This window comes from Lynx canadensis, chromosome D3 (assembly GCF_007474595.2).
Source record: "Lynx canadensis isolate LIC74 chromosome D3, mLynCan4.pri.v2, whole genome shotgun sequence".
In the NCBI taxonomy this organism is placed as follows: Eukaryota; Metazoa; Chordata; class Mammalia; order Carnivora; family Felidae; genus Lynx; species Lynx canadensis.
This window is the reverse complement of record NC_044314.2, coordinates 37,113,686-37,141,420: the sequence shown is the minus strand read 5'-3', so window position 1 is coordinate 37,141,420 and position 27,735 is coordinate 37,113,686. Positions and strand designations below refer to the sequence as shown.

The window sequence follows — 27,735 nt, the reverse complement described above, 5'->3', positions numbered from 1 at the left end:
CAGACTTTGGCTCGCTCCCTTTCCTCACTCCCCATCCCACCCCTTATCCCTGCACAACCATAGCCTGTGCTCCAGCCTCACTGAAGGTCCTGCTTCTGTAATTTTTCGGGGCCTTTTCCTGTCTCCAGCACTTGCACCTGGAATACTGCCCTCCCTCTCTCGCTTTCTCTTCCAGGACTTCTGGAGTCCCAGATTGGGGAGACTCTCTCCCTCACAGCCTTGACCTCTTTGGGAAGCCCCCTTCTCTGGCACTGTGCATTGTGGAGGGGTGATCCGGCTGCGGCCCCATCTCCTTCCCTGTCCTGGGGCCTCCCAGGCATGCAGGCTGCTTTGTTGACTAATGTCTCCCCGGCTCCCCAGTGAACACTGGATGATGCCCCTGCCAAAGCCCACTTTCACCTCTGGTGCCTCAAGCCTGGAGGTTGCAGGAGGTTGTAGCTGGTCCTCTGCCCCCAGTTCTTACCACCGCATAAAGCCTGGTCATGGACATTAGATGACCTGCCTAAATCACCTCTTCGGAGCACTTTCTTGCTCAAATATTTTCAGAATGAAATTCCAGTCCAAATATTTTCAGAATGAAATTTGGGTGACTTATACCTTCCAAAATCTGCCCTCAAGCCTACCTTGCCTTTTACTTCAACCACTGTAAACTTTAACTCTGAGAAGTACTCGTTGACCTTTTGCCGAGTGAATGAATGAAGAATATATGAATGCATGCCTTGGGCATAGTAGTGATTTCTGGAAATGGAATCTATTGCCAGGGGACACTGGGCGTGGGGTCCTATAGAAGTCTGTTAACGTGGGAGCAAGTGTTTTTGGCAGATATCATCCTGAGTCGAAAACCAAGCTCAGTGAACTGGACCAGGGACAAAGCCTTGCCCAGGGGGAGAGATTTTAAGTACAAAATCAAGGCTCTCATGTCTGCCCAATCTAGGCTTTAGGCACATATTTTTCACGGCTCCCAGGCGAGACAGGGCTGTAAGTAGGAGCCGAAGAGCTGTTTACCTATGAAGCTCTAAACTTTGGGCGCAGAAGCTAGCTTCTTGCGACCTCAACGTGGACTGGCTCAGGCTCCTCCAGGGCCCCAGGGCCAGTAGCTGGACCAGGTCAGACGAGGCAGTGGCAGCCCCACAGCACAGGACCCAGGAGCTCGTTGAGTGATGGACACGCGTTAAGACATTCACCGGTGGGGGCAGGGTAAGAATGAGCAATCTGATTTCTGACAGCCTCTTTCTGGCAGGAGAGGCCTGGGGAATCTTGGTGAAATAAATCTGAGAGTGCCAATTAGAGGCTGAGCCTGCCAGCGTCCTCAGACCCCACTACTCTCCCTCCCTTTTTCACAGGCTCATTGCTATGGCCCAGGTCAAAGGCTTCCTCCTTTGGGGTGCTTTCCCTGAACTCCCTGGTTGCAAGTAGCCCGTTTTCTCTTCCCTGCAATCCTACACCTGCATCCTGGAGCAGTGGTAGGGAACTCAGGCCTCATGGCCTTGTGGCTGGCATTCAGTAGTTCATTTCCCTGCGTGTCTGTAGGTGAAAGTCCTTCCCATCCTCCTGAGCAAGCAGTGCTCTGGGAAGAGCCAGGAGCTTAAAGATGTTTCTTTCTTTTTGAGAGAGAGAGAGAGAGAGAGAGAGAGAGAGAGAGAAAGTGAGCAGGGGAGGCAGAGAGAGAGGGAAAGAGAGAATCCCAAGCAGACTCCACACTCAGTGCAGAATCCGACTCAGGGCTCAATCTCATGACCATGAGATCATGACCTGAGCCAAAATTGAGTCAGGCACTCAACCCCTTTAAAGATATTTCTTGGGGCGCCTGGGTGGCTCAGTCGGTTAAGCATCCGACTTCAGCTCAGGTCACGATCTCGCGGTCCGTGAGTTCGAGCCCCGCGTCGGGCTCTGGGCTGACGGCTCGGAGCCTGGAGCCTGCTTCCGATTCTGTGTCTCCCTCTCTCTCTGCCCCTCCCCTGTTCATGCTGTGTCTCTCTCTGTCCCAAAAATAAGTAAACGTTAAAAAAAAAAATTAAAAAAAAAAAGATATTTCTTGACTGAATGGTAGTTCAGTGACTTTTAATGATCTTCAAGAGTTCTGCACTGTACATAAAAGGATACGATTAACAAAGTGAAAAGCCATCTATAGAATGGGAGAAAATATTGCCAATTATACACCTGACAAGGGGTTCGTATTCAGAAAATATAAAGAACTCCTACAACTTAACAATTAATTAAAAAAAAAACCCAATTGAAAAAATGAGCAAAAGGCTTGAATAAGCATTTCTCCAAAGAATACATACAAACGGCCAAAAAGCACAGGAAAAGATGCTCAACATCATTAATCATTAGGGAAGTGGACATTAAAACTGCAATGAGATACCACTTCACACCCAGTAGAATGCCTACTATAACAACAGCAACAACAACAACAAGAACAACAACAGGAAACAAACGTTGGTGAGAATGAGGAGCAACGGGAACCCTCGTGCACTGTAGGAATGTAAAATGGTGCAGCTAATGGAAAACAGTATGGCGGTTCCTTGAAAATTAAAACTACAACTGCCACATGATCCAGCAATCCTTCTTCTGGTTATAGACCCAAAAGTAGAGTCTCAAAAGAAGTATGTGTATATCCATGTTAAGAGCAGCATTATTCACCATAGCCAAGAAGTGGGAGTAATCCAAGTGTCCGTCCATGGATGCACGGATAAATAAAACGTGATATATACACACGATGGCATATTATTCCGTCTTAAAAAGGAAAGCAATCCTGAAACACACCACAACCTGGATGAATCTTGAGGACATTATGTAATTGAAATAAGCCAGTCACAAAAAGACAAATATTATATGATTCCACTAATATGAGGTACTTAGAATCGCCAAATTCAAAGAGACCGAAAAGAATGGTGATTGCCGGGGGCCAGGGGAGGGGGGAAATGGGGAGTTTTTTTTAATGGAGACAGACTTTCAGTTTTTGCAAGATGGAAAAAGTTCTGGAGATTGGTTGCACATAATGTGAATATACTCAACACTACTGAACAAGTATACTGCAAAATGGCTAAGTCGGTAAATTTTTGTTATGTATATTTTACTACAATTAAAAATTAAAAGAAAAAAAGAGTTCTGCATTGAGTTGGCCCATTCAGATTATTCACTAGGCAGGCTTGCCCGAAAGCAGCACCCTAGTGGATTTACGATTTGTTACTTGGCCACAGAACACCGCGAGGAGAGAGGTAGGTACTCCTTACATTCCCAGGGAAATAAGGAAGGCCTTCGCTCCTCAGGGTGCAGTTCATGGACCGACTAACAACATCACCCAGGTTCCTTACAAACAAAGAAGTTCAGGCCCCAACTTAAACTTGAAGAATCGGAATCTGCATTTTGATAAAAGGCTTCCAGGCCACTCACGTAAGTTAATGCCTGACAAACATAGCCTGGAGGAGGAGATCCTCCCTGGGAAGTAGGGCAGTAAAGGAGGGGTGAGTGGCACACACACCATACGGCGTCTGGGACGACCAGCTCCCACCACCCTCCCAACTTAGATGTGGGGAGACTGAGACCAGAGGACCAGAGAGGCTGCTGAACACATTTCACTGGTTGGGCTCTGGAGACTGACTTCACAGGTGCTGGCTTGTCCATTCTCTTCCAGCTGTGTGCTCTTGAGCAAGTTACTCTATGCCTTTGTGACTTAGCGTCTCCACCTGTAAGAGTCACCTCATCGACGTGCTGATTTAATTGTGGACCAATTAGTACAGGTCAAAGTGTACAGGTGCCCAGGGCAGTACCTGCTCATATCATTGTTGCCAGAAGTCACATTGCAGGAAGGAGTGCTGTGGAGAGGGGTCAAGATGGCACCGGAGCCCAAAGTTCCAGGTACAAGTGTGGTCAGAAGGTATGCAGAAGAGGATGGGGGTGGAGTCAGTGAAGCCAATGAGCAAATTTGGGCATTTGTTCATGAATATGTTCAGTCCTTCCAGAACAAGTATGAATGCTTGTCCAGGAAGAACCTGGAGATCTGGCAGAGAGGAGGATGAGGCTACCTAAGCAGGGAGAACCTCGGGACTGGCTCTTATGGACGGGGAACCTCTGGCCAGGGCCATATAGACCCTCCACCCCCCGGTGCAACCTGGTATTGGGGGGCTGGGCTAGGAGGGGCAGGACTGTGCATGGCCTTCTGGAAGCTCTCTCAAGCTGGGCCCATCCACAGCCCTTGGGATGCTTTTCATACAGGCAGAGGCTGGGCCCAGGAGTCTGCAGTGCACATCATCAGGCATCCTAAGGCCCTGGAGACCCACGCACTGGGTGACAGTGGGCGTGGCTGTGGTGAACTTGTGTCATGGGCACCCTTTCCACCTCCTCCCACCATGGTATGCTTCGAAAGCCAGTGGTCCACCCCACCTTGGGCCGGTGGCCCCACTGGGCCCGCACCTGAGTCCCTTCACCTGGGCTGCCAGCACGTTGTCCCCCCTTCCACAGCAGGTTCTGCACTAAGCGCCCCAACTTGGTACCACACCAGGCACGTCGCCCAGGCCCCCGTTACTTGGTCGCCTTTCACTCCATGCTCCAAAGCGGGCCCCGACCCTGAGTTCTCTGTCGAGGGAGAGCGGGCCTCGATCCACCTGAGTTCTCCCTGTCGCACACCTGGGCCCCGTGTTGTGCACCTGTCCACTCGCCCTGACACCGGCTCTACACTTCCTTCCGACGCATGGGTTTGGCCTGCCGCTCAGTACTGAGACAATGGAGGCCCGAGACAGAGCAGCTCTGACGCCGGCACCCCGGATGCAGGCCCAAGGGCGGAGCGCCTCCGGCGCTAAGGCCCGAGTCGCATCCGAGCTACTGTTTTCGACCTTGCGCAGCCACGGAGACCAAATTAGCCAACCAACCTCCTGGATCCCCAATCTTTTTCGTCTTCTACCCTTCGCTCAGCCGCATTCTCAGACACGCCGAGCACACAACCCAGTGGGGAGCAGCAAGGAGAACTCTCCTTGCAAACACCCCACAAGAGTCCCCCCCCCCGCCCCCCCGCCACGGGGAGCGAGGGTCCCGGGTGCTATGCCGGGGTCAGGACCGGTAGAGTCAGGCGGGAGGATGCCCAGGTTTCAGGATGCCGAGCAGGAGAAAGCAATGCGTTACTTCTGCCACTTTAGCCTTTTCGTGGGACCGTAGATAAACGAGAGTTTCGTGTTCCAAGGGTCTTTGGGGGCATCTCCCTGGGCTCCACTGGGAAGCTGTTTAAAGAGACAATGAAAGCGGGCACTTCCTTACCCCGCCCCAGGTGGGAAAAGGGCCGGAAAGAACTGCAACCCTGTGAGTCAGCTCCCCTGGGAGGCCGGGCCGCCGGGAGAGGCGCCACCCTGGGCAGCGGACCAGGTGCCCCTGGAGGGCGGGGAGGCGCGGCCGGGGCGCGGCGGGGGCGGAGTCGGGCGGGCCGGCCTCGGCATTCCCCCCCGGCCCGGCGGCCGCTACGGCACGGGCTGGCAGGCCGGGGTCATGGCCGGCGGGGCGGCGCCGCGGGGGGCCGAGCTGCTGGCCTTCGCGCGGTTCCGGGACTCGAGCCCGCAGCCGCTCGCCTACGGCTATGGGCCGCGCAGCCTGCGGGACATGCGCGAGCGCGAATTCGGCCGCCTGGCAGGTGAGGCCAGCCGGGACACCTGTGCGGGGTGGGCAGGGAGGCCGTGGCGGGCACGCGTTTTCTGGCACTGGCGTGGAAGGAGCTTTTGCTTTAGGTGGGAGCAGAGTCACCTCATTTGGGATGTGTTTTGGATCGGAAGACCCGGAGGGACACGTCCGCGCGTCCCTGAGGTCCCACCTGCAGCCCAAGGCTTCTTGCTACCCTAGCTCCTTAGACTTCCCCGTGGTGCAGGACTAGCCTACTCCTTTCTCACCTGTGCTCCCTCTCCGCGGACCACGCTTAGGAGTTCTTTTGCCCTCGCCCGCCGCGACACTCCCGGCTCTAAAGGTCCAGCTGGAGCCAGCGTTGCAAAATGCAGGAATCTGCAGCGGCCATGACTGTTCAGGTGCTCGCCTGCGGACAGGTGCAGTGCGTGGGCGGCGGGCGGCCAGTGCTCCGGGTGGGGACCGCGAGTCTGGGGGCGTGTGCGCTTGGGGCCTAGAGGCTACGGACACTAAGCTCATAAGCAGCTTTATTTTCGAAGCCCATTTTTCTCATTCGTGCCATCAGAACAATGCCTTCGAACTCTAGCTCGCTGGGCGTCTGGAATTAGCAAACCGTGAAGTTTGAGCTTTAAGTACATACAGGGCGAGCCTGTAACACGAATATCGTGCCTGTAACACGAGCCAGGACACGAGTATCGATCGCGATCACATCATCCTTTTGATACCCGCAAGGCGGAACAGGCTGGTTAACTTTTAAACGAGCTCGATGTGGCCCTGTGGCCTTGCCAAGACGTCACAGCCCGGCGGGAGGGCTCCCGCACCGGGTTGGGAACCTTGCGTGAAGGTCTTCCTCGAGCCTTAGGACCGCGTGCCGGTTGAGCAGGGAGGGACCGCAGGTTAAGTGGGCATGGTCGTGGCGCCAGGATTTGAGGTGTATTTATTCTGTCGCAATTAGCAACTGGTGACTGCTCCCTTGCTTGCGGCACAACAGCGGCCGCTGTGACTTAACGTTTCAGTAATAGGGTAGCTGATTGCAGCTCTTTTGAGTTATTTCCTCATGTTTGGGATAGTGACACTGTTTTCTGTTTGGGAGCTTTGAGGGCTGTGGCCTCCTCCTTGTGTGTCACCTGTCTGTACTTCAGTAGGGAAGCCCGGGAGGGAGATGGGGGGACCTTCTGGTGGCCTCTCTACTACCTCGCCATTCTTGCCAGTGACACATTCACCTGGAGGAGACAGCATCTCACCCTTCTGCTTCCACTTGCTGTCTCTGCAACGTTTTACTGTGGAAATTTCTACCCGTAGAAATAGACTGATACAACAAACACCCACAAGTGTGGAGGGAGAGAAGGAGGCTCCCCATTCTTTTGAAGTAAATCTCAGAGGCTGTTTTCTCGCAGTCCATAATTATTTCAGCACCACACCTGCTTAATCCCCTAATCCCTCCAGCTCTGATCCCTCACACCCATCACTGGCTGACCTCTCCCCTCAACGCTACCTTGGGAAAGCAGAGGTATGTTCTGGGCTCCTACTTGTTTTCCTTGTGTCCTTCAGAGAACGTTTACTTAAATGTAAAATTTAAATGTGGTAGCCAGATCCCAGGCTGCCCCTCAGAGCCCCTTTAACATCTATCTTATTGTATTCTTTCTTTCTCTGTCTGTCATCTATCTAGTGCAAGTTCCTAGCATTTCCTCTACACTATAGGGTTGAAGTAGACTTTTGTGGATTAAACCCATCCCTCCCACGGTTGGAAGTCTTAGAACATATCCACTTGCTTTCTCTCCTAGGGCAGGGAAAAACAAACAAAACAAAGCAAAATAATGTAACCTTCACCTCCTGTTCTTTTCCCCTTCTTCCCCTCAGAGTTTTTGGGCAGGCTTGAGAGTTTATCTGGTTAAGTGGTAGCTCTAGATAATTACATGCTTAATCTTTAAGTGCTGAAATATTTTGCCTAACCAGTTGGAGGGGGATTCCATTGTCTTGGTGAAGGGAGAGTATTGGGTTTTCAGATGTGGTTCGAGTGGTTCTTGAAGCCTTAGGGTGCTGCTGCATGGCCACTCGCCCTGTGTAGAACTGAGAACTTAAAGAGCATGATCTAGAAGAGACCCTGGAATTTCCTTTCTTGAAGACCCAATGCAAATGGGTTTTGGGGTCATTTGCCTCCTTCTACTAATAATAGCCAAGTCTTAGAGCGTCACTGTGTGCCAGGCACTAAACTGGGCTCTGTTATACCCACTCATTTAACCCTCATCCCATTTGCAGATGAGGGAACAGGGACCCAGAATGGCTAGTGGTGGAGGAGGATTCAGTCAGGTTGGTTGACTTGAATTCTGCACTGTTAACCACTGTGCTGGCCGATTGCATCTAAGATCTGATCTCTAGCTGACCTAACATGGCTGCCTTGTTTTGCAAAATTAACTACTGGACCAAAGGCCAAAGCAGCCTTCTCCCAAATGGCTTCCTGGCCCTGCAGAAGGCTGTGGGTAAGGCATGTGGTGCTCCCTGGGAGCCCCTCAGGTTTCACATGTGTACTGTGGCTTCACATGAGCATGTCCCTGATGGCTGGGCGGACCAAGGCCTTTCTTTTGGTGTGGTGCATTTGTATTTCTGAATTTTTGGTTAAAGAGACCATTATTCTAACACTAAATTTTTGGACTAGGTAGTACATTTACACAGCACTCAGAAGGTGCCAAAGGAGGGTAAAGAATGCCCAGGGAGTCCCGCTCACTCCAGCTGCGGCCATGGTGACGGCCCCAGGGTCAGCTCCTGCTACTCGTGTCTGGTGTGCCTTTTGACTTGTGGTCTATATTTTTGTAAGGGTGTACTTTTTTTTTAATTACACAGTTGAGCCGTAACATTCATTATCTGACATAGTTTACATTTGTTTGTCTTTCTCTGTCACTATCATACCAGCTTCTCTCTTTTGTCTACTTTTGTGTCTCTTCCACTTAGAACAGTGCCTGGCACATGGTCAGTACTCAATAAACATATCTTGAACATCAAAATACAATAAACTAGGAAATCAAATGACCTCATAAAGGCTGTCTACAAAAAACCCACAGCTAATATCATACTTAATAGTAAAACACTGACAGGTTTACCCCTAAGAGCAGGAATAAGACAAGGATGTTTGGACTCACCATTTCTACTCAACATTGTCATCAAGGTTCTAACTTGGACAGTTAGGCAAGATTGCAAGGGAAGAAGTGAAACATCTCCATTGGCTGATGACACAATCTTGTATATGGAAAAACCTAAAGAATCCGTATATAAAACTGTTAGAACTAAAAAATAAGTTCAGCAAGGTTATAGGATACAAGCTCAATACACAAACATCAACTTGATATCCAGATGCTAGCAAGAAAAGCTGTGAAAATGAAATAAAGGAAAGCGTCAAAAAGAACAAAATACATAAGGAATAAACTTATCAAAGGAAGTAGAAAATTTATATACTGAAAACTACAAAATGCCATCCAAGGAAATAAAGGAAGACCTAAATAAATGGAAAGGCATCCTGTATTCATGAATTTGAAGACTAAATATTGTTAAGATGACAATATTCCCCAAACTGACCTATAGACTGATTGACATTCTGATCAAAGTCCCAGGTACTTTTTTGCAGCAATTGATAAATTGATTCTAAAATTCTTACAGAAATGCAAGGGACCCAGAATAGCCAAACCGACCTTGAAAGAGAACAAAGTTGAAGGACTCACATTTCCCATAAAAGTAAAATAAGTAAAATGTATATAAAGTTACAATAATCAAAACAATGTGGTACAACTTTGGTGGTACCATTTCGTACAACTGGTACAAAAATAGATGTGTGGACTGATGAAGTAGAATTGTGAGTCCAGAAATAAACCCATAGGTCTATGGTCAGTTGCTTTTTAACAGAAGGCCAGGACTATTCAGTAGAGGAAAGAGTAGTCTCTTCAACAAATAGTGTTGGGGTAGCTGGCATGCAAAAGAATGAAGGCGGACCCCTACTTCACACTGTATTAAAAAATGAACTAAAAATGGACGAAAGAGCTAAAAATATAAAACTCTTCAAAGAAAGCATAAGCAAAAATCATCAGGACCTTGGATTAGGCAATGGTTTCTTACGACACTAAAATCACAAGCAACAATAACAACAAAAATAGACAAATTGGACTTCATCAAAATTAAATACTTTTATGCTTCCGTGGATACCAATAAGAAAGAACAACCCACCAAATGGGAGAAAACAGATGTTCCCACACATCTTGCACATAGTCATGATAGCATCGTTTATAATAGTCAAAAAAATGGAAGCAGCCCACATGTTTATCATTAGATGAGTGGATAAACAAAATGTGGTACATCCACACAATGGAATACTATTCAGTCCTAAAAAGGAATGAAATGAACATATTATGCACCTTGAAAATACAGATGCATCTTAAAAGTATTATGCTAAATGAAAGAAGCCAGACACAAAAGGCCACTTTTGCATGCTTCCATTTATATCAAATGCCTAGAATAGGCAAATCTGTAGAGACAGAAGTTCGATTAGTCGTTGCCAGGGGCTAGGGCTGAGTGGATTGGGGAGTGATTGGTAATGAGTATGTGCTCTCTTTTTGGGATGAATGAAAATGTTCTAAAATTAGATAGTGGTCATGGTTTATGAATGGTTTATGAATGGTTTATGAATCTGCTAAGTGTACCATTAAAAGGGTGAATTTTATGGTATGGGAATTATATCTCAAAAAAGATGTTATAAAAGAAACCAAAAAGGGGCACCTGGCTGGCTTACTCTGCTAAGTATCTGACTTCTGCTCAGGTCATGATCTCACAGTTCATGAGTTTGAGCCCCGCTCTGTGGGCTCTTTGTTGACAGTGTGGAGCCTTCTTCAGATCCTCTGTCTTCCTCTCTCCCTGCCCTTCCCCCACCCCCCGCACTCTCTCTTTCTCTCTCAAAAAATAAATAAACATTAACAAAAGAAGACACCAAAAAATCTATTTTGCATAAAAGAACAACAACAACAACAACAGCAACAACAAAACCCATTTAAGTGAATGAAAGAAGGAATGAATCTATTCATATTGTATATTCTTGAAAAATGCATCTCAGAGTTTGCTCCATGTCTACTTATAAAGTACTAGTTGGAGGTGTAAGAATTCTTTATTTTAAACACATGTTCACGGACACTTAAGTCATTTCCAATCTCCTGCTATTGCAGACAATGCTGCACTAAATGTCCTCGTGTGCAGGCCAGTTCACAAACCATAGGTATTTTCCTAAAAGAGGAGTTGCTAGGTCAAAGAGGGTTTGCATTTTAAAATGTGGACGATATTGCCAAATTGCTGTGCCTAAAGAAGTTGTATCACTGGAGCCTCCTATCCATAGCCATGTACCAGCTGGCCCATGTTCCAGTACCCTTGCACACACGGTGAGTTATCCAGCCATCTGGTCTCCCTCATCTGATGGGAAAACCTTCGTAGCTCACTCTCATCTAAATTTGCCTGTCTCTGTTTATGAGAGAAGCTAGAAAGCACATTTACATTCCTGGTCATCTCCAAAGCTCTCCAAGCTGTTCTCGGGTTGAGGGATATAGAATTCACTGTGGGAAAGCATAATCAGGGCTCGCCCACCAGGGAAGAGGCAAGGAAATCCCAGATAGGAAGTGAGTCATAATGTGAAATTGCTTTACTGTCATTAATCACAAATGTCTGTTGGGCTCCTCCTCTGTGTGGGATGCTGTTCCAGGTTCATAAAAGAGCTGGTTAATCAGGAAGGCTTGCTTGGGGCTCTAAAGGTCATTCAGTATTGAAAGTGCAATCTTGCATTGCCCATGCCTTGGATTAAGAAGCTCATATCAAGAGGCTTGGAGAAATCAGTGGCCTGGTGGTGCCCACTGCTCAAGCTCACACAAATCACATCTAGGTAAAATGAGTGGAATACCTCTGGACAATAACCCCAGCTTGATTCTGTGTTTTCTTTCAGGAACCGTCTACCTTGACCATGCAGGAGCCACATTGTTCCCCCAGAGTCAGCTCACAAGCTTCACTAATGATCTCATGGAAAATGTTTATGGTAAAGAAAAACACACCCAAACCGACTTTTATATGAATAGTAGCCAACAACATTCAGCTGATCTATCTCTGCTTAATAAATATCAGATTTATTTAGAACAGTGCTGAATAGACCCCATGGGAGAAGGGTGTCAAGCAAGCACTCAGGTCGGTCCCTATGATACATGTGTGACCAGGATAGGAAGGATCGGCTCAGGGACACAAGGTTTACTTCCAGAAGAAGGGGTCAGTGTCAGAAGGGCACAGAAATACAAAGCTGCTGTGTTTGACAGGATGACCCTGTGCAGAGGGTGGGGTGGTGGGAAGGACATTCATTTATTCTTTCACTCCAGAAATGTGTGTTGAGCCACTTTACTGTGGGGGGCACGGTGCGACAATGAAAACAGAGGAAGCACAGGCCCTGCCTTCGTGGACTGTGATCTGGTCAAGACAGGACCTTAATCAAGTGAGCTCCAAATGAATGTAAATGACCAACTATCTGAAGGGCTGTGAACAAAAGGCCCATGATACCACGGGGTCTGTGGTTGCAGAGTGACAGGGCTGGCAGTGTGAGTGTCAGAGAAAGCTGCCTTAGGAGAGGGGTGACTGGAGGATGAGCAGGGATTCACTTGGGCACGAGGAGAAGGGTATTCCAGACAGAGGTAGTAGCATGAACCAAGATCCTTTAGTGGTTTCAGGAATTAGCCCCGGAGCACAGAGGAGGGGAGGAGGGTGGTGGAGACATGAATGGAGAGGTAGGTAGGGGCATTGTAGGTGCTCTGCAGAGTTTGATGTTTATTCTAGAAACAATGGGCAGTCCTGGAGGACATTAATCAGCAGCACCGTGTGATGAGGAGATAAGCATGGAAAGGGAGCTTGAACTAAAAACAGCTCTGGCTGTTAATGGTAATAGCAGCGAGCACCCTCTCCTGAACACTCACTATACACTTCAGGCACTGTTCCAAATGCTTGATCTCTTCTCTCTCCCTCCATTCTCCAGCCAAACGAGGGTACAGGTTCTGTTATCAAACAAGCTAAGGTACAGGTTCTGTCATCACTCCTGTTTTACAGGTGAGGGCCCAGGGAAGGGAGGCAGCTAACCAGAGGCCATACAGTCAGAAAGCGCTGGAGCTGGGGGAGTGGCTCTCCAGGCCAATGGGCTCCAGAGCACAAGCCCTTATCCCTTAGCAGACTGCCTCAGTTCATGACAATCCTATCATGCCACACTAAGGTCCTGGGCAGTCAGCAGATATTTAAATCTGGGGAGTTGTTTGTAGGGGAGATGTCACTGAGGGACCTTATCTTGATTTTACCCCATGATTTGCAAAGGGACCCACAAGTCTTCCTTAAATTTTGCAATTGTCCTAGCTGTGGGAAAGGTGCCGAGAGGTGACGATCTGTAGACTGTAGGTAGTGCTGATGGTGCTGAGCTAAAAACCAGGGTGGTGAGAGGAAGCAAGGGTAAGTACCACATCCCTGGGTTACTAGTGCATATGGAAAAGGAGCATTGGTGGCTTCAATGACCAGAAATCCAGTGTGACCAGACAGTATATATGAGAAAACAAACAAACGAACCCTAAAACAGAAAAGGTCAAGACTGTGTTAATGTGGTCTTGTGGTCCTGCTCCTGAGAAATGCTTGTGCCTCACCCCTGCACATCCGGCCCCTTGAGAGGTCTGTGTCCTCGTCTGGGGGCCATGTTTTGAGGAGGTAATGATACTATGGGTCACACTCATGGGGCATCCAAGGAGGGAGGAGAACTAGAAATTGACAAGTGAAATTAGGAGACTTAGGGTGCCTGGGTGGCTCAGTCATTTAAGCATCCAACTCTTGATTTCAGCTCAGGTCATGATCTCATGGTTCATGAGATCAAGTCCCGTGTGGGACTCTGCACTGTCAGCATGACACCTGCTTGGGATTCTCTCTCTCTCTCTCTGTCCCTCTCCTTCTTGCTCTCTCTGTCTCTCAAAATAAATAAATAAACATTTAAGCAAATCTTAAAAAAAAGAAATTAGGAGAGACTCTAGCCTTGAGAATGGGCTAAGGGGAGATGTGATGGTCCCTTTCATATATTTGGAGGAGATAGATGTGTTTCTGTGGGAATGATGTCAGTAGCAGGGGTGTGAATGCAGGGCAACAGATGGGGACTTAGATTAAGTGGCATTCATGGCTCTGTCTCATGGTTGGGGGCAGGGCGGGCGGCAGGGGGCGGGGAGAAAGGGCAGCCTCCTGAAGTTGTGTGCTTGGTTCCCTGGAGTTAATTATCAGAACCACCTGTCAGGGAACTTGTAGAAAAGGTTCTTGCATTGGTCTGGCTGCCTGAGAGCTGACTTCCAGCTCCAGAATGTTCTTCCCCGATCCCATCTTGCTTTACTAGGTGGGGGCGGAGGTTGGTTGGTTGGTTTAAAAAAATTGAATTTTATTTTACATATCATAAAATTCATCTATTTCAAATGTACAATTTAGCGATTTTTAGTAACTTTACCAAGTGGTGCAACTATCATTATAAATCACTTAGAACATTTTCATTCCCCCACTAAGATCTCTGATGCCTATTTATAGTTAATCCCTGTTGCCCCCTCAGTCTCAGGCAACCACTAAATCCATTACTTTCTGAATCTCTCTCTGTACAGTTGCCTTTGCTGGACATTTCATATAAATGGAATCGTATACTGTGTGACGCCTTGTGTCTGGTATCTTTCAGTGAACATGTTTTTGTGGTTCATTCGTGACCTAGCCAGTGGGTTCCTTTTTATTGTGACTACTTTCCCATTGTGTGGATAGATCACATTTTGCCTATCTGCTCATCAGCTATCTGCTGTCTGCTCACGATAGACATTCATGTTGTCCCCAGGATTTGGCTTTACCAACAAACCTGCTTGTGAGCATTTCTTCGCGTGACTCTTCGTGTGGATGTATGTTTTCACCTCCCTTGAGTGTATGGGAGGGGCATCGCTGGGTCAGACAGTGGTTGTATGCTTAACTCTTTGAGAAACTGAGGGAGAGGATTGGCAGGGACACAAGAAGAGAGACACAAGTAGTGGCCTGATGGCCTTTCTCTGTAACCTGCCAGGTAACCCTCACAGCCAGAACATCAGCAGCAAGCTCACCCATGACACCGTGGAGCACGTGCGCTACAGGTGAGTGGCAAAGGTGCCAGCCCGAGGGGGCGCCCCCAGGTGGCTGGGCTGCTTTCCTACCACTTACCGCCTCCCACAAAGGTTTCGGGAAGATCACGGTCAGCTAAATGGTCAAGTGCACAATGATGAACATCAGGGGCAGAGGACGACGGGAAGGTGAGAGACAGTGGGTGCGGAGCAAGGCGGAGCCGAAGCGCAGGTGGGTGGCCCTGAGGCGCTCACGGCCGTCTCAGGTGGCTTCGGGCCGGTGCTAGGGTGCCCGGGGGCCAGAGCGACAAGGAGCGACCACTTCCCAAGTCTCACCTTCAGAGAGAAGAAAAACATTCCGTCTGGGCTTTCCTTTTGCATTTCATTAGGCGCCTTGTTTTACTCATCCCCAGCCCACCCAACCTTTTTACGAGTATGCGCGCCTCGGACAACTCTTTATGTTTTTCCACAGGTGAATAGTTAGTTTTCGTAAGTAATTTCCGGGGGGTGCCTAACGTTCCTTCAATTCTTATAATTTCAAGTCATTTTCAACTGGAAAGTGGTGCTGGGCTGCCACGTATTAAAAGTGCTGCGAAACAAGTTGGTGACCTACCACTTGCCGTGGCGGAGACAGAGAGCTGACCGGGGAGAGAGTGTGTCCTGGGATTACAATCATCGTGGGTTTTTGCCTTGTCCTAGGAGGGTGCGGACTTGGGAGGCGGGAGGTGCTTTTGCCAGTTTGAACCTGCTCGTCAGCTCTTCCTGCGGCCCGCTTGGCCCCTGCCCTAACTGCTCGAGGGTGGCCAAGCCGGTGTGGGTCTTCTAGATGTGAAGGTAGAGAGATGTCACATTCAGTAGAAACGCAGCTACCACTGGACGTTTAACACTAGTGAGACCAAGGAGTTGGCATGATACTGTGCTTCTTCCAGGATTTTGGAGCACTTCCACACCTCCACAGAGGACTACAGCGTGATTTTCACGGCAGGGAGCACGGCTGCTCTTAAACTGGTGGCAGAGGCCTTCCCATGGGTGTCCCCGGGCCCAGAGAGCAACGGGAGTCGGTTCTGTTACCTCACCGACAGCCACACGTCCGTGGTGGGCATGAGGAAGGTCACCACGGCCATGAACGTCACTTCCATCCCAGTCAGGCCGGAGGACGTGTGCGCGGCGGAGACACGGGGTACTGCTGCCAGTGACCCTGACTGCCAGCTCCCGCACCTCTTTTGTTACCCTGCTCAGAGTAACTTTTCCGGAACCAGATACCCCCTGTCCTGGATAGGAGAGGTCAAGGCCGGGCGGATGTGCCCCGTGAGCGTGCCTGGGAAGTGGTTCGTGTTGCTTGACGCGGCCTCCTACGTGAGCACCTCGCCTTTGGACCTGTCGGTTCACCAGGCCGACTTTGTCCCCCTCTCCTTCTATAAGATCTTTGGATTCCCCACTGGCCTGGGCGCTCTGCTGGTGAATAATCGTGTGGCTCCTCTGCTGAGGAAAACCTACTTTGGAGGAGGCACGGCCGCTGCGTACCTTGCGGGAGAAGACTTCTATATCCCAAGACAGTCGGTGGCTGAAAGGTAACTCGCCACGGGAATGGCTGGCTGGAGTTCAGCCAGGCAGGGGTCCGGCATGTGTCCCCTATAGGATCATGCAAGGGACTGGGCTCGGCCACCAGGATTAGGGGGTTTGGAGGCAGGGACGGAGGCAGAGGTCGGCTGGAGGGTGCCCCAGGCAGCTCAGTGAACTGGGCCCCCGTGTGCGGGCTTGTCCAGAGCTGTGAGAGGACAAGGGCTGCAAGCGGAGGCCGTGAAGGGCTCTCAGGAGGGTAAGGAGGGTCGGCCACTGGGCCTTTCCCCAGAGCACAGGCAAGAGGTGCCACAGTTTATCAAAGCGGTCTTTTAAAAAGATGGCATCTTCTGGAACAAGTGTGCATGCATGTTGACGGCACAGCTGGTTTTCAGCAGCTGGAATCTGCTCAGCTTGGTGGCTGGTTGGCAAGAAGAATTAGTTAATTCAGAAGCCACCAGACATGTGGGGTGCTGTGAGCAGGCTCTGTGAGCCCTGTGAGTGACAAAGGGAAGTTTGGGGGCAGGGAGCTACTTGCCTGCAAGTGGCAGAGGCCTCTGCCCGGGTTTGCTGGTGTATGCATCTTCCTCAGGCTGCGGGGCACGGGGTGCGGGGCAGGCCGAGGAGCTCTCCCACAGGGTGATGGCTGGGACCCATGAGGTCGAATGCGTGAGAGGATGAAAGTGACAGCTGACCCAGGGTTCTGCTGGGTCCAACAGCGGGGAATACCATGGGATTGGGCCAGGGGGCTAGTGACCCTGCTGGTGCCTGAGAAGACCCGGAGCCTGGATGGGAAGGGGGTCAGATCCCCCATAGACCCAGGTGGAGACTCAGGGTTCTGCGGATGGGGGCGTGTCCCTGCCGGTAGAGTCATGGGTCAGATCTGTGGGCCCCAGAGCTGGATTGCTGGCGAGTGAATCCCGGCTTCATCACGCACCAGCAGCAGTGGGGACAGGGGTGTATGACTTGATCTCTGCACCTAGTTTTCCCTATAAAGTGGGTCTCTGAAAGCCTACGATTATTGAGAGCTCATATAGGTGAAGTGCCCAGATAGAGTTGGCGTCAGTGGGGCTATTTGGTGTCTCTTTTATTTCGGACTAATCCATAGCTGGGGGATTCTGGAACAGGAACTCTGCTGTAAGACATTTTGTATCCGGGTGTGATAACATAGTGAGTAGTATAACCAAGCGGGAAGAGAATGACAGGCACAGCATCACATAAATTAAAGGCAGATCACAATGACAACTCAAACTTTATGGAGCCAACAGGAACGTGTGGAGGCCAGGAGAAGTGGGGCAGTGCCTACCGGACAGGATGGGGGTGGCCTGAGCTGGACCAGACCTCTGGCCTTCGACTGGGCGGGTTGCCTCACGGCTGGTGCTGCACCAAGATTCCTAGAAAGCGGAATGGTTATTCACCACTAGAAGTCTCATTTTTTTCTAGTGGACTTAGGACTAGAACTCGAGAGATTTAATACCCAAACCAAATATGTTTTGAACATGTACCCCGACCATGTTCTTGTTTGATAACCCAAGAATGTACAACCATTGATGGAAACAAACAAACAAACAAACAAACAAACAAACCTTTGCTTTTTTCCAAGAGTCTATTGATTATTGGTTAATGTATAATTATTTACTATATATCGATAACTTAATTCATTATTGGCTAACAATGTTTAATTTATTAGAGATTATTTATTAATTCACTGGTGATTAACCAGTTAGTAATTGATTCATTATTGACTAATTCATTATCATTATTATTTTTTAAAGTTTTTAATATTTATTTTGAGAGACAAAGAGTGCAAGCAGGGGAGGGGTGGAGGGAGAGAGAGAACAGAGAGAGAGAGAGAGAGAGAGAGAGAGAATCCCAAGCAGCCTCTGCACTGTCAACACAGAGCCTGATGTGGGGCTTGAACTCACAACTGTGAGATCATGATCTGAGCTGAAATCAAGAGTTAGACGCTGAACTGACTGAGTCACCCAGGCACCTCTTATTATCATTATTAATTCATAGTTAATTCATTAATTGTTGAGTCATATAGCTAATTCATAATACATTAGTTTTATAAGGAAATTAAGATTGCAGTAACAGGGTTCTGAGCAAATCCTCTCCCTAGAATATTAAACTACAAAGCACAATATTTCCTTCCATTGAAAGCTTCGGCTTGCTTTGTTCACTGTTCCAGGTTTGAAGATGGCACCATCTCGTTCCTTGACGTGATAGCACTAAAACACGGGTTTGATGCCCTAGAGCGCCTCACAGGTCAGTGGATCCTTTTATCCAGTTGCTCCCGTTGCCTGTGTCCTTGAGGGTGCCTGTGTCCTTGAGGGTGTCCCGGCACGGGTGTGATTTAGATAAGGACCCAGGGGCTGTGCGAGGGGCTGGCACAGGGCAGCTGTACAGCGAATGCAGTTGAAGCTAATTCTAAAGAATTTCGGAATGACTTCCGAGGCAAGAGCAAGAGACTGCACCACATTTTTTTTTTTTTTTTAATTTTTGTCAGTTAAAAGAACATTTTAACCAGTAAGAGACGTTCCAAACCAGGAGATTAGCCACTTCACAGAAGCAGAAGACCCACCCTTGGTCCCTGGTCTGGGAATGGTTACAGATCCTGAGACCTTATTCTGCTGTTACCTTGCTGGGTCCTCCCTCCTGTCTCGGGGGGCGGGGGGGACTGTGTGATGAAGAGCTAACGCTCAGAGAAGTTAAGTGCCTTCTCCAGGGCCAGGGACCTTGTAACTGGGAGGGTTGGCCTAGGCCGTAATAATGCCTAACCCCGAGCCCCTGTCTCTGCTGCTGGGCTTTGTAGTGATGCACATTGTCTGTCCCGGCAAGTATTTGGGGTGTTGGGCAGGTGGGGACACTCACTGTGGGCTGACACACACACAGATGCCACTCCCCATCGTGTGGGGCCTGACACAAACACATAGGACCAGAAGAACCTATGCCTCATGAGCCAGGCACCCGCCCTCCGTCATGCTCCTGGGCACTCCTCCAGAGGCTGAGCTTCTAGAGCTGGGTGGTGCTGCTTGCACCCTCCATATGGAGGCGGGGTGGTGGTGAGCCAGGGGTGTGGCTTAAAGATTAGGCAGTCCTTCCTTTCTCTCCTTTGTCACAGTAACGGGACCTTGCAGGTTCTCAGCCTGAGCCCAATACCGGGCGGGCGCGGAGGGAACGGACAGGCTTCACGGGAGAGGAGGGTGGCACTGATGGTAATACAGGGAAGTGAACAGACAGCATCCAGGACAAAGAGGAGATAATAAAAACAAGCACTGAGAAATGAGCACTTTCCCCAGAAAGATATTAATAGATGGCCGAACAGCAAGATACAGGTCTGATAGCTCCAGGGGCGCCTCGGAAAGCGGACTGACAATACCTGCTCTGTCATAAGGCAAACCCCTGATTGTTCCTACCTCATTGCTCCTTTGAAAAAATGTGTAGTGAAGTACACATAACATAAAATGCATCATTGTAGCCAATTTAGTGTGCATTTCCGTGGCATTAAGCACGTTTACATTGTTATGCAGCCATCTACCGCTGACCATCCCTGGGACTTTTACATCATCCCAAACTGAAACCCACTACACAGTAACTCCCCATTTCCCCTCCCTCCCAGACCCAAGTAATCTCCGTTCTTTCTGTCTCTATGAATTTGCCTCTTCTAGGCACTTAGATAAGAGGCATAATACAGTATTTGTCCTATTGTGTCTGGCTTCTTTTACGTAATGTTTTCAAGGTTCACCCATGCTGTAACATGTATCCTTAATTGATCTGGATCCTATTGAAATGAGTTACACATTGAGGGTGCCTGGGTGGTTCAGTTGGTTGAGCATCTGACTCTTGATTTTGGCCCAGGTCATGATCTCAGGGTCGTGGGTTTGAAACACGTGTTGGGCTCTGCGCTGAGGGTGGAGCCTGCTTGAGATTCTCTCTCTCTCCCTCTACCCCTCTCTCCTGTTTGAGCACTCTCTCTCTCTCTCTCTCAAAAAATGATTTAAATGTTAAAGATACAGCAAAAAAAGAGGTACTTCTAAAGATAAGGTGGTGCTTTTTTGCCATTTGTAACCCAAGGGTCTAAATTCTCCGAATGCTTAAGTGGCATTATTAAAGAAAGAAAACAAAGAGGATGACAGGAATTCCTATGGAAGATTCCACGGAAACAGCAACAGTGAGGTGTTGTTCAGTCCCCCAGACCTACACATTAACCATATGGACACTACCACACCATATTTACCCGTACTTACAATTGTTAATCTGAGGTCCAGCTTTGCCAGTTAGAATGATCTTGTGTTCTTAAAAATGACTGAATGAATTACGTGGAAAGTTCATGATTCTGTCTGACATTTCACAATTGCTTTTGAGGTGGAATGGAGAATATAAAGCAGCACACCTTTACCTTGGCTCAGTACACCTACACTGCCCTGTGTGCTCTCCGGTACCCCAGTGGAGCCCCTGTGGTGCGGATTTACAGCGACTCTGAATTCAGCAGCCCAGAGGTGCAGGGTCCTGTCATCAATTTTAATGTTCTCGACCACAGTGGGAACATTATTGGTTATTCCCAGGTGGGTTTTCTCCTTCCCTTCCCTTCCGTTCCCTTCCCTTCCCTTCCTTCCCTTCCCTTCCCTTCCCTTCCCTTCCCTTCCCTTCCTTCCCTCCCCTTCCCTTCCCTTCCCTTCCCTCCCCTCCCCTTCCCTTCCCTCCCCTCCCCTTCCCTCCCCTTCCTCCCCTTCCCTCCCCTTCCCTTCATAATTTATTGACAAGTTAACTAACCTACAGTGTATATCGTGTAATCTTGGCTTCGGGAGTAGATTCCTGTGATTCATCACTTACATACAACACTCAGTGCTCATCCCAACAAGTGCCCTCCTCAATGTCCATCTCCCATTTTCCCTGACCCCTCAACCCCCCATGCCCATCAACCCTCAGTTCTCTGTATTTAAGAGTCTCTTATGGTTTGCCTCCTTCTCTGTAACTTATTTTTCCTTCCCTTCTCCTATGGTCTTCTGTTAAGTTTCTCAAATTCCACCTATGAGTGAAAACATATGATATCTGTCTTTTTCTGATTGATTTATTTCACTTAGCATAATACCCTCCAGTTCTGTCCATGTTGTTGCAAATGGCAAGATTTTGTTCCTTTTCATCTCTGAGTAGTGTTCCATTGTATGTATATCCAGGTGGGTTTTCTTGTCACCTTGAGCACCTGTTCACAACAGAATTTCTCTCCCCTGGAACTCTGCAGCCTTTTGGAGCCCTGACATTTGCAGTCCAGGTCTGTGAGTCCTTGCAGTAGCTGTGAGAAAGGCAGCCCGTGCATGGTTGGAGAGGCCCAGCCCTTCCTTAGAGGCTCTATACTCTCATAGGCACTCCGTTCTAACAGGTGTGGCTATTTAGTTTACCAGCTCTCCCTTTTTTCAGCCAGAAATGGTCATTTTCAGGCGTGGAGAGAGAAGGTCCGAGTCCTTGATAGCACTGGAAGGTGACAGCTGACAGCTTGCCAGCAAGGGAAGACACCCTAAAACAATGTAGACAGAAAAGCAGTGTAGACAGAATACCACGTCCGAGGTCATTTCATGTATATTCAGCACGGTAGTCCCAGGGATACATCAGATGGTATCATGGCATTACACAATATGGGCCTGCTACCACCAGGTCTTTGAATTCAGAACTCTGAATTCAAACCTGGAATTCAGAACTCTTTCTTTATGGTAAGCAGAAGTGCTGTCCTTAGTACCACAAAAGCTCTTGTTTCTGCCATAGTTCGTGCATATTATGAGTTGGAAAGATTTAGTAGTTCAGTTATAACATAGTTTGTGCAGAATACCCTTTGTATCTATTTTTCCCATGAAAACAGTGCAAATAGTGGTTTGTGTTTTGGGAACTGCTTGGGTCCTTGCCATAACTGAGTAAGCTGGTCACTGCTCAGTCCATCAAAATGTCCAGAGGCATAGCAGGCACTCTGCCATGGCGATAGATGGTCACCAGATGTGTTGTCACAGACTGGCGGGGATGGGGAGCCCAAGGCCCTTCCCAGAGCTTGGGTTCCTAGAGCAGCTCTGTGAGGAGCAGGTTCGATGGTCAGAGAAGTTTGGAAGAAGGTGTTCATCTTCCCCTGAAAGCCATACTCCCTATCACCTTTGTTAAATGCAGAATTTCTCAAGGAATCATTCCTCCACCCCTTCTCAATAGCCATAAACTATCTGAGGAACACAGTTGAGAAATATTCTTCTGGGGACGTGTTCATTCTTACTTGTATCTGGAAGTGGACCCTCTACAACCACAGGTTGTCTCTTGGGTGGGTTTACAGTGCAGACACCCCTTAGTTATACGCTGGCAGCCTGACGCCGCTAAGAAACAGGCAATTTTGAATGCTTTTGGTGGTGGTGGGCAGGGGGCGGGTGGAAAATGGAAAATGCATCAAGAGTAAAAGTTTTGCCTTCTTAAATGTGTTATTCTGGGTGATGGGTAAAGTAAGTTTCATTCTTGGACCCAAATAAGTTGTACTTCCCTCGAGGTGTGGAGGAGGGCAGGCGGGTGACCATGACATGTGTGGTGGCAGGTAGAGCAGGGAAAGAATTCCTCGTTGTCCCAGAGACTTCTCGAAGAGAAGGAAGAGCCTAGGCGGGGAGAGCTTCCTGTCTGGGTGCCCCGCTGACCTTACCAGGATTCTGGTTCCCCGAGGCCAGACATGGGATGAGTTTCTCCCTCTGTGCGTTTGTAGAGGAGGCTCGTATCATGAATGGATTCCGTGGCTGAGGCGTGACCAACTGTGCCGGCTCAGGAAAGTCCAGCATGGTTTTCCTGGGCCACTTCACCATGTGGAAATTCCACAGGGACTTTGGTGGCCTTTAGAAAGATCAAACGTGTCATGGTGGGGTTTGGCTCTCTTTTCACGGGATGTGTAAAGTAATTGAGCTTTCTTTCTTTTTTTAAAAAAATTTTTAGCCTGGGTGGCGCAGTCGGTTAAGCGTCCGACTTCAGCCAGGTCACGATCTCGCGGTCCGGGAGTTCGAGCCCCGCGTCAGGCTCTGGGCTGATGGCTCGGAGCCTGGAGCCTGTTTCCGATTCTGTGTCTCCCTCTCTCTCTGCCCCTCCCCCGTTCATGCTCTGTCTCTCTCTGTCCGAAAAATAAATAAACGTTGAAAAAAAAAAAAATTTAAAAAAAAATTTTTAATGTGTATTTTTGAGAGACAGAGAGAGAGAGACAGACAGACAGACAGAGCACAAGCAGGGGAGGGGCAGAGAGAGAGAGAGAGACACAAAATCTGAAGCAGGCTCCAGGCTCTGAGCTGTCAGCACAGACCCTGACGTGGGGCTTGAACTCATGAATTGTGAGATCATGACCTGAGCCAAAGTCAGAGACTCAACCAACTGAGCCATCCAGGTGCCCCAAGAATTGAGCTTTCTGTAAGAAGCTTTTAGGTTCTCATTTCTTTTTTTTTTTTTTTTTTTTTTACATTTTTATTTATTTTTGAGAGACAGAGACAGAGCACAAGTGGGGAGGGGCAGAGAGAGAATGAGACACAGAATCTGAAGCAGGCTCCAGGCTCTGAGCTGTTAGCACAGAGACCGATGCAGGGCTTGAACTCACAAGCTGTGGGATCATGACCTGAGCCGAAGTCAGACGCTTAACTGACTGAGCCACCCAGGTGCTCCAAGGGTCTCGTTTTTGATAGCCAGGGTTTCTAATTTCATTCTCCCCACTGTGGAAGTCACTCTACACAGTGGTTAAGAATGTGGGTCCAGATTCTGACTGCCTTTTGCTTGGCTCTCTGAGCTTGGGCAAGTTAATGTAAGCTCTCCAAGTCTCCATGAAATGGGGATAACTAAGTACCCTGCTGATAGTGTTGCTGATGAGGATTAAATGAGATATAGTATATACTGCCTGAGCAAGGGGCCCTGGTATGAAGCAAGTGCTCAATAAACAGTGAGCATAAAGGCTCCTGGGCGGGGAGGCTCCAGTGTGCACTGTGGTCAGGCTGGTTCCTTGCCTTCCAGGATGCAGTGCTCATCCTGCAGCAGAAACCAACTCTTTCACCTGGCTGGGCACAGGCTGGGATCCCATAGGGCTCAAGGTGAGAGGGTACTGCCTCATGATGGGGAATTAGGAGGAAGCGTAGGTGTGGCCCAGAGAGCCTCTTGCACCACATCCTCTTCTTGATGGGGGCCTTCTCTCTTCTTGAATCTCAATGGGTTTGTGACTCTCTCATAACCAGTAAAGTGCCACAGAAGGTGACGCTGTGTGGTGGAAAAAGCAATGCCACATCAGCATTATTCCTCGGGGCATCCACTTTTGGGCCCCAAGTTACCATGTAAGAAGTTCTATCCTAAGGCTGCCATGTTGTGAGGAAGCCATGCCATGTGGAGAGGCCAAGCACAGACATGATGGTGGCAGTCCTGCTTTGAGCCTTCCTGGCTGGGGGACCAGACACACACATGCATAAGTAAGTCTCCAGATGATCCCAACCCCCAGACACAATGTCACTCCCAGCCTCAGAGACTTCCCAGCTGGGACTTGAGAAATCATGGAGCAGAGTCAAGTGACTCCTCTGTGCTCTTTCTGAATTCTTGACCTACTGTAGCTGTGAGCACGATAAAATGGCTGCTACTTTATCCCCCCACGTTTGGTGGCTTGTGTCGCAGCAGTGGTAACTGGAACAGTGAATGTGGGGTGGGGGTGGGGTGGCCACTGGAGCCTTCTAATTCCACTTGGCAGGAGTTGGGGTGGGGCAATGAGGGGACTTCCGTAGCAGCTGCCCGTTGAATGGAGACCACCTGACTCTGGAGATGGAGTGGGCCAGACCCAGTGGTGCTGCCAGGTCTCAGCTCAGAGAGCCAGGGGACATCTGGATTTCATTAGCAGGCCTCCACGTCACTGAGCTATTTGCCCAGAGTAAAGGAGCAGAGTTGTTTTCCTGAGTCCCCCTCAGTTCAACCCAGACAATGGCTTCTTCTCTGACAGTCCAGGCGAGACAGCTAAAATGAAGACAGCCATGGTCTCAACAGGGTGGGAGGCACCATTGCTGTGCACAGCCTGGCTGGGAGCGTGTGCTGGTCGTGTGGTGGCCTGTGGTCTGTGGAGAGCACCGTACGGCTCCTGGCTGCCTCTGGCCACCCTACATTGTGAATTCCCAGGGAGAAAAGTTTCAACGGTTTGCCCAGCTGGGCACGACGTGTTTGTTTTCCCAAATGCAGTTAGGTGACTCCCCTGAGTTTAGCCTAAGTCACCCAGGCTGAGGACTCTCATCGGGCTCCTAGACCCTTGGGAGAATGGATCCCTCGACTCATAGCCAGAGGAACCCGGCAACTATCCCTCATGCTAGCCCTGCCTTTGAGCCTTGAAACTTCTAGATTGAACAGCAATTCTGCGATTCAACCCCGAGTGAGGGACATGATGGGGAGCAAATTGATAATGCACAGTGTCAACACAGTAATGTGTGTAGGCCAGGCTGTGTGCCCCGACAAGGCTGCTCCGAGGGGTAGCTCAGCTGGGGACTGCTCTGTGATCAACCCTGTGCAGAGGATGCCAAGGAGCCACTCCACGTCCAAGCTGCAAATCTCACGGGAGCATGTGGGCCATGTTTAAGAAAATTAAGTTATTATTTTAAAAAATTGAGATAAAATTGGGGCACCTGCATGGCTCAGTCGGTTGAATGTCTGACTCTTGATTTTGGCTCAGGTCATGATCCCAGGGTCGTGGGATCGAGCCTCACATCGGAGGCTCCCATGCTGGGCAGGGAGCCTGCTTGGGATTCTCTCTCTCTTTCTCCCTCTGCCCCTCCTCTGCTTGCATGCACACTGGCACTGTCTCTGTCAAATTGAAACAAAATTGAGATAAAATTGACGTATAATATTGTATTGCTTTTAGGTGCGCAACATAATTTTTTGATATATGTATACAATGTAAAATGATGACTACAGTACGTCTAGTTAACATCCATCACCATACATAGTTACACATTTTTTTTCTTGTGATGACAACTTTTAAGATTTACTCTCTTAGCAACTTTCAAACACACATATAACAGTATCGTCAATTATAGTCACTATGCTGTACATTACATCCCTAGGACTTATTTATCTTGTAACTAGAAGTTTAGAAGTTTGTATCTTTTGACCACCTTTACTCATTTTGCCCACCCACACCTCTGACAGCCACTAGTCTGTTCTCCATATTGATGAGTTTGATTTTTTTTTTTTTGGTTCCACCTATAAGTGATATCATACAGTATTTGTCTTTGCCTTTTTTTAAAGTTGTATCTGATTTTAAAAAAAATTATCCAAGTTAGTTAACATATATTATAATAATGGTTTCAGAAGTACAATTTAGTGATTCATCACTTACCTGTAATGCCTGGTGCTCATCACAGGTGCCCTCCTTAATGCCTATCACCCACTTAGCCCATCCCCCCACTCATGTCCTGTCTATGTCTGACTTATTTCTCTTAGCATCATGTCCTCAAGGTCCATCCATGTTGTCACAAATGATAAATTTCCTTGCTTTCTTTTTTTATGACTGAAAAATATTCCATTGTAACTGTATACCAATTTTCTTTATTCATTCATCCTTTGATAGATACTTAAGTTGTTTTCATGTCTTAGATGTTGTAAGTAATGCTGTGAGGAACATGGGGTGCACATATATTTTCAAGATAATATTTTCATTTTCTTCAGATAACTACTCACAAGGGATTGCTAGATCACAGGGTAGTTCTACTTTCAATTTTTTGAGGAGCCTTTAAACTGTTTTCCACAGAGGCTGTGGCAATTTACATTCTCACCAACAGAGCATGAGGGTTCCCTTTCTCTACATTGTTTCTAACACTTGTTATTTCTGTTTTCTTTGTAATAGGTGTGCAGTGATATTTCATTGTTCCTTTGACTTGCATTTGCCGGATGACTAGTGATATTAAACATCTTTTCATGTACCTCTTGGCCATTCGTATGTCCTCTTTGGAAAAATGTTTATTCGAATCTTCTGTTCATTTTTAATGGTACTATTTGTTGAAACATAAGCTCCTAACTTGGGAGTTTGGCCTGAATTTTGTATTTTCAGTTTTCTCAAGCATACATTATAATCCATCTGGATAAACTGTAATTATCAGTGACATTTTAGTAAACCCATGACAGATTATGGCACTTGGGAGCAAAATTCCAAGCTCATATTTTCATTTTATTGTTAGGAAAGAGGTCCAGATACTGATGCAGGTGATCAGAATAAAGCGACATCCTTAACACTGGTTTCGTGTCCTATTGACCCCACAGGTGGATAAGATGGCCAGTCTTTACAACATCCATGTGCGAACTGGCTGCTTCTGTAACACTGGGGCCTGCCAGAGGCACCTGGGGATAAGCGACGAGATGGTCAGGAGGCATCTTGAGGTTGGTAATGGTGCTCAGCAAGACCCAGTGGTGGCATCTTCAGCCA

General features: G+C 48.4%; 1 protein-coding gene across 2 annotated transcripts in view; it reads left to right on the top strand.

The window, feature by feature from the left end:
• The first annotated feature begins 5,478 nt into the window (after nucleotides 1-5,478).
• Nucleotides 5,479-27,735, top strand: part of MOCOS (molybdenum cofactor sulfurase) — a 56,641-nt gene continuing 34,384 nt past the window's right edge. For both annotated transcript variants that reach the window (XM_030337020.1, XM_030337019.1), the window contains exons 1-7: nucleotides 5,479-5,620; nucleotides 11,570-11,659; nucleotides 14,711-14,777; nucleotides 15,674-16,315; nucleotides 18,496-18,572; nucleotides 20,673-20,872; nucleotides 27,573-27,689. In XM_030337020.1, coding sequence (XP_030192880.1) covers nucleotides 5,479-5,620; nucleotides 11,570-11,659; nucleotides 14,711-14,777; nucleotides 15,674-16,315; nucleotides 18,496-18,572; nucleotides 20,673-20,872; nucleotides 27,573-27,689 — 1,335 coding nt within the window. The remainder of the gene's footprint in view (nucleotides 5,621-11,569; nucleotides 11,660-14,710; nucleotides 14,778-15,673; nucleotides 16,316-18,495; nucleotides 18,573-20,672; nucleotides 20,873-27,572; nucleotides 27,690-27,735) is intronic.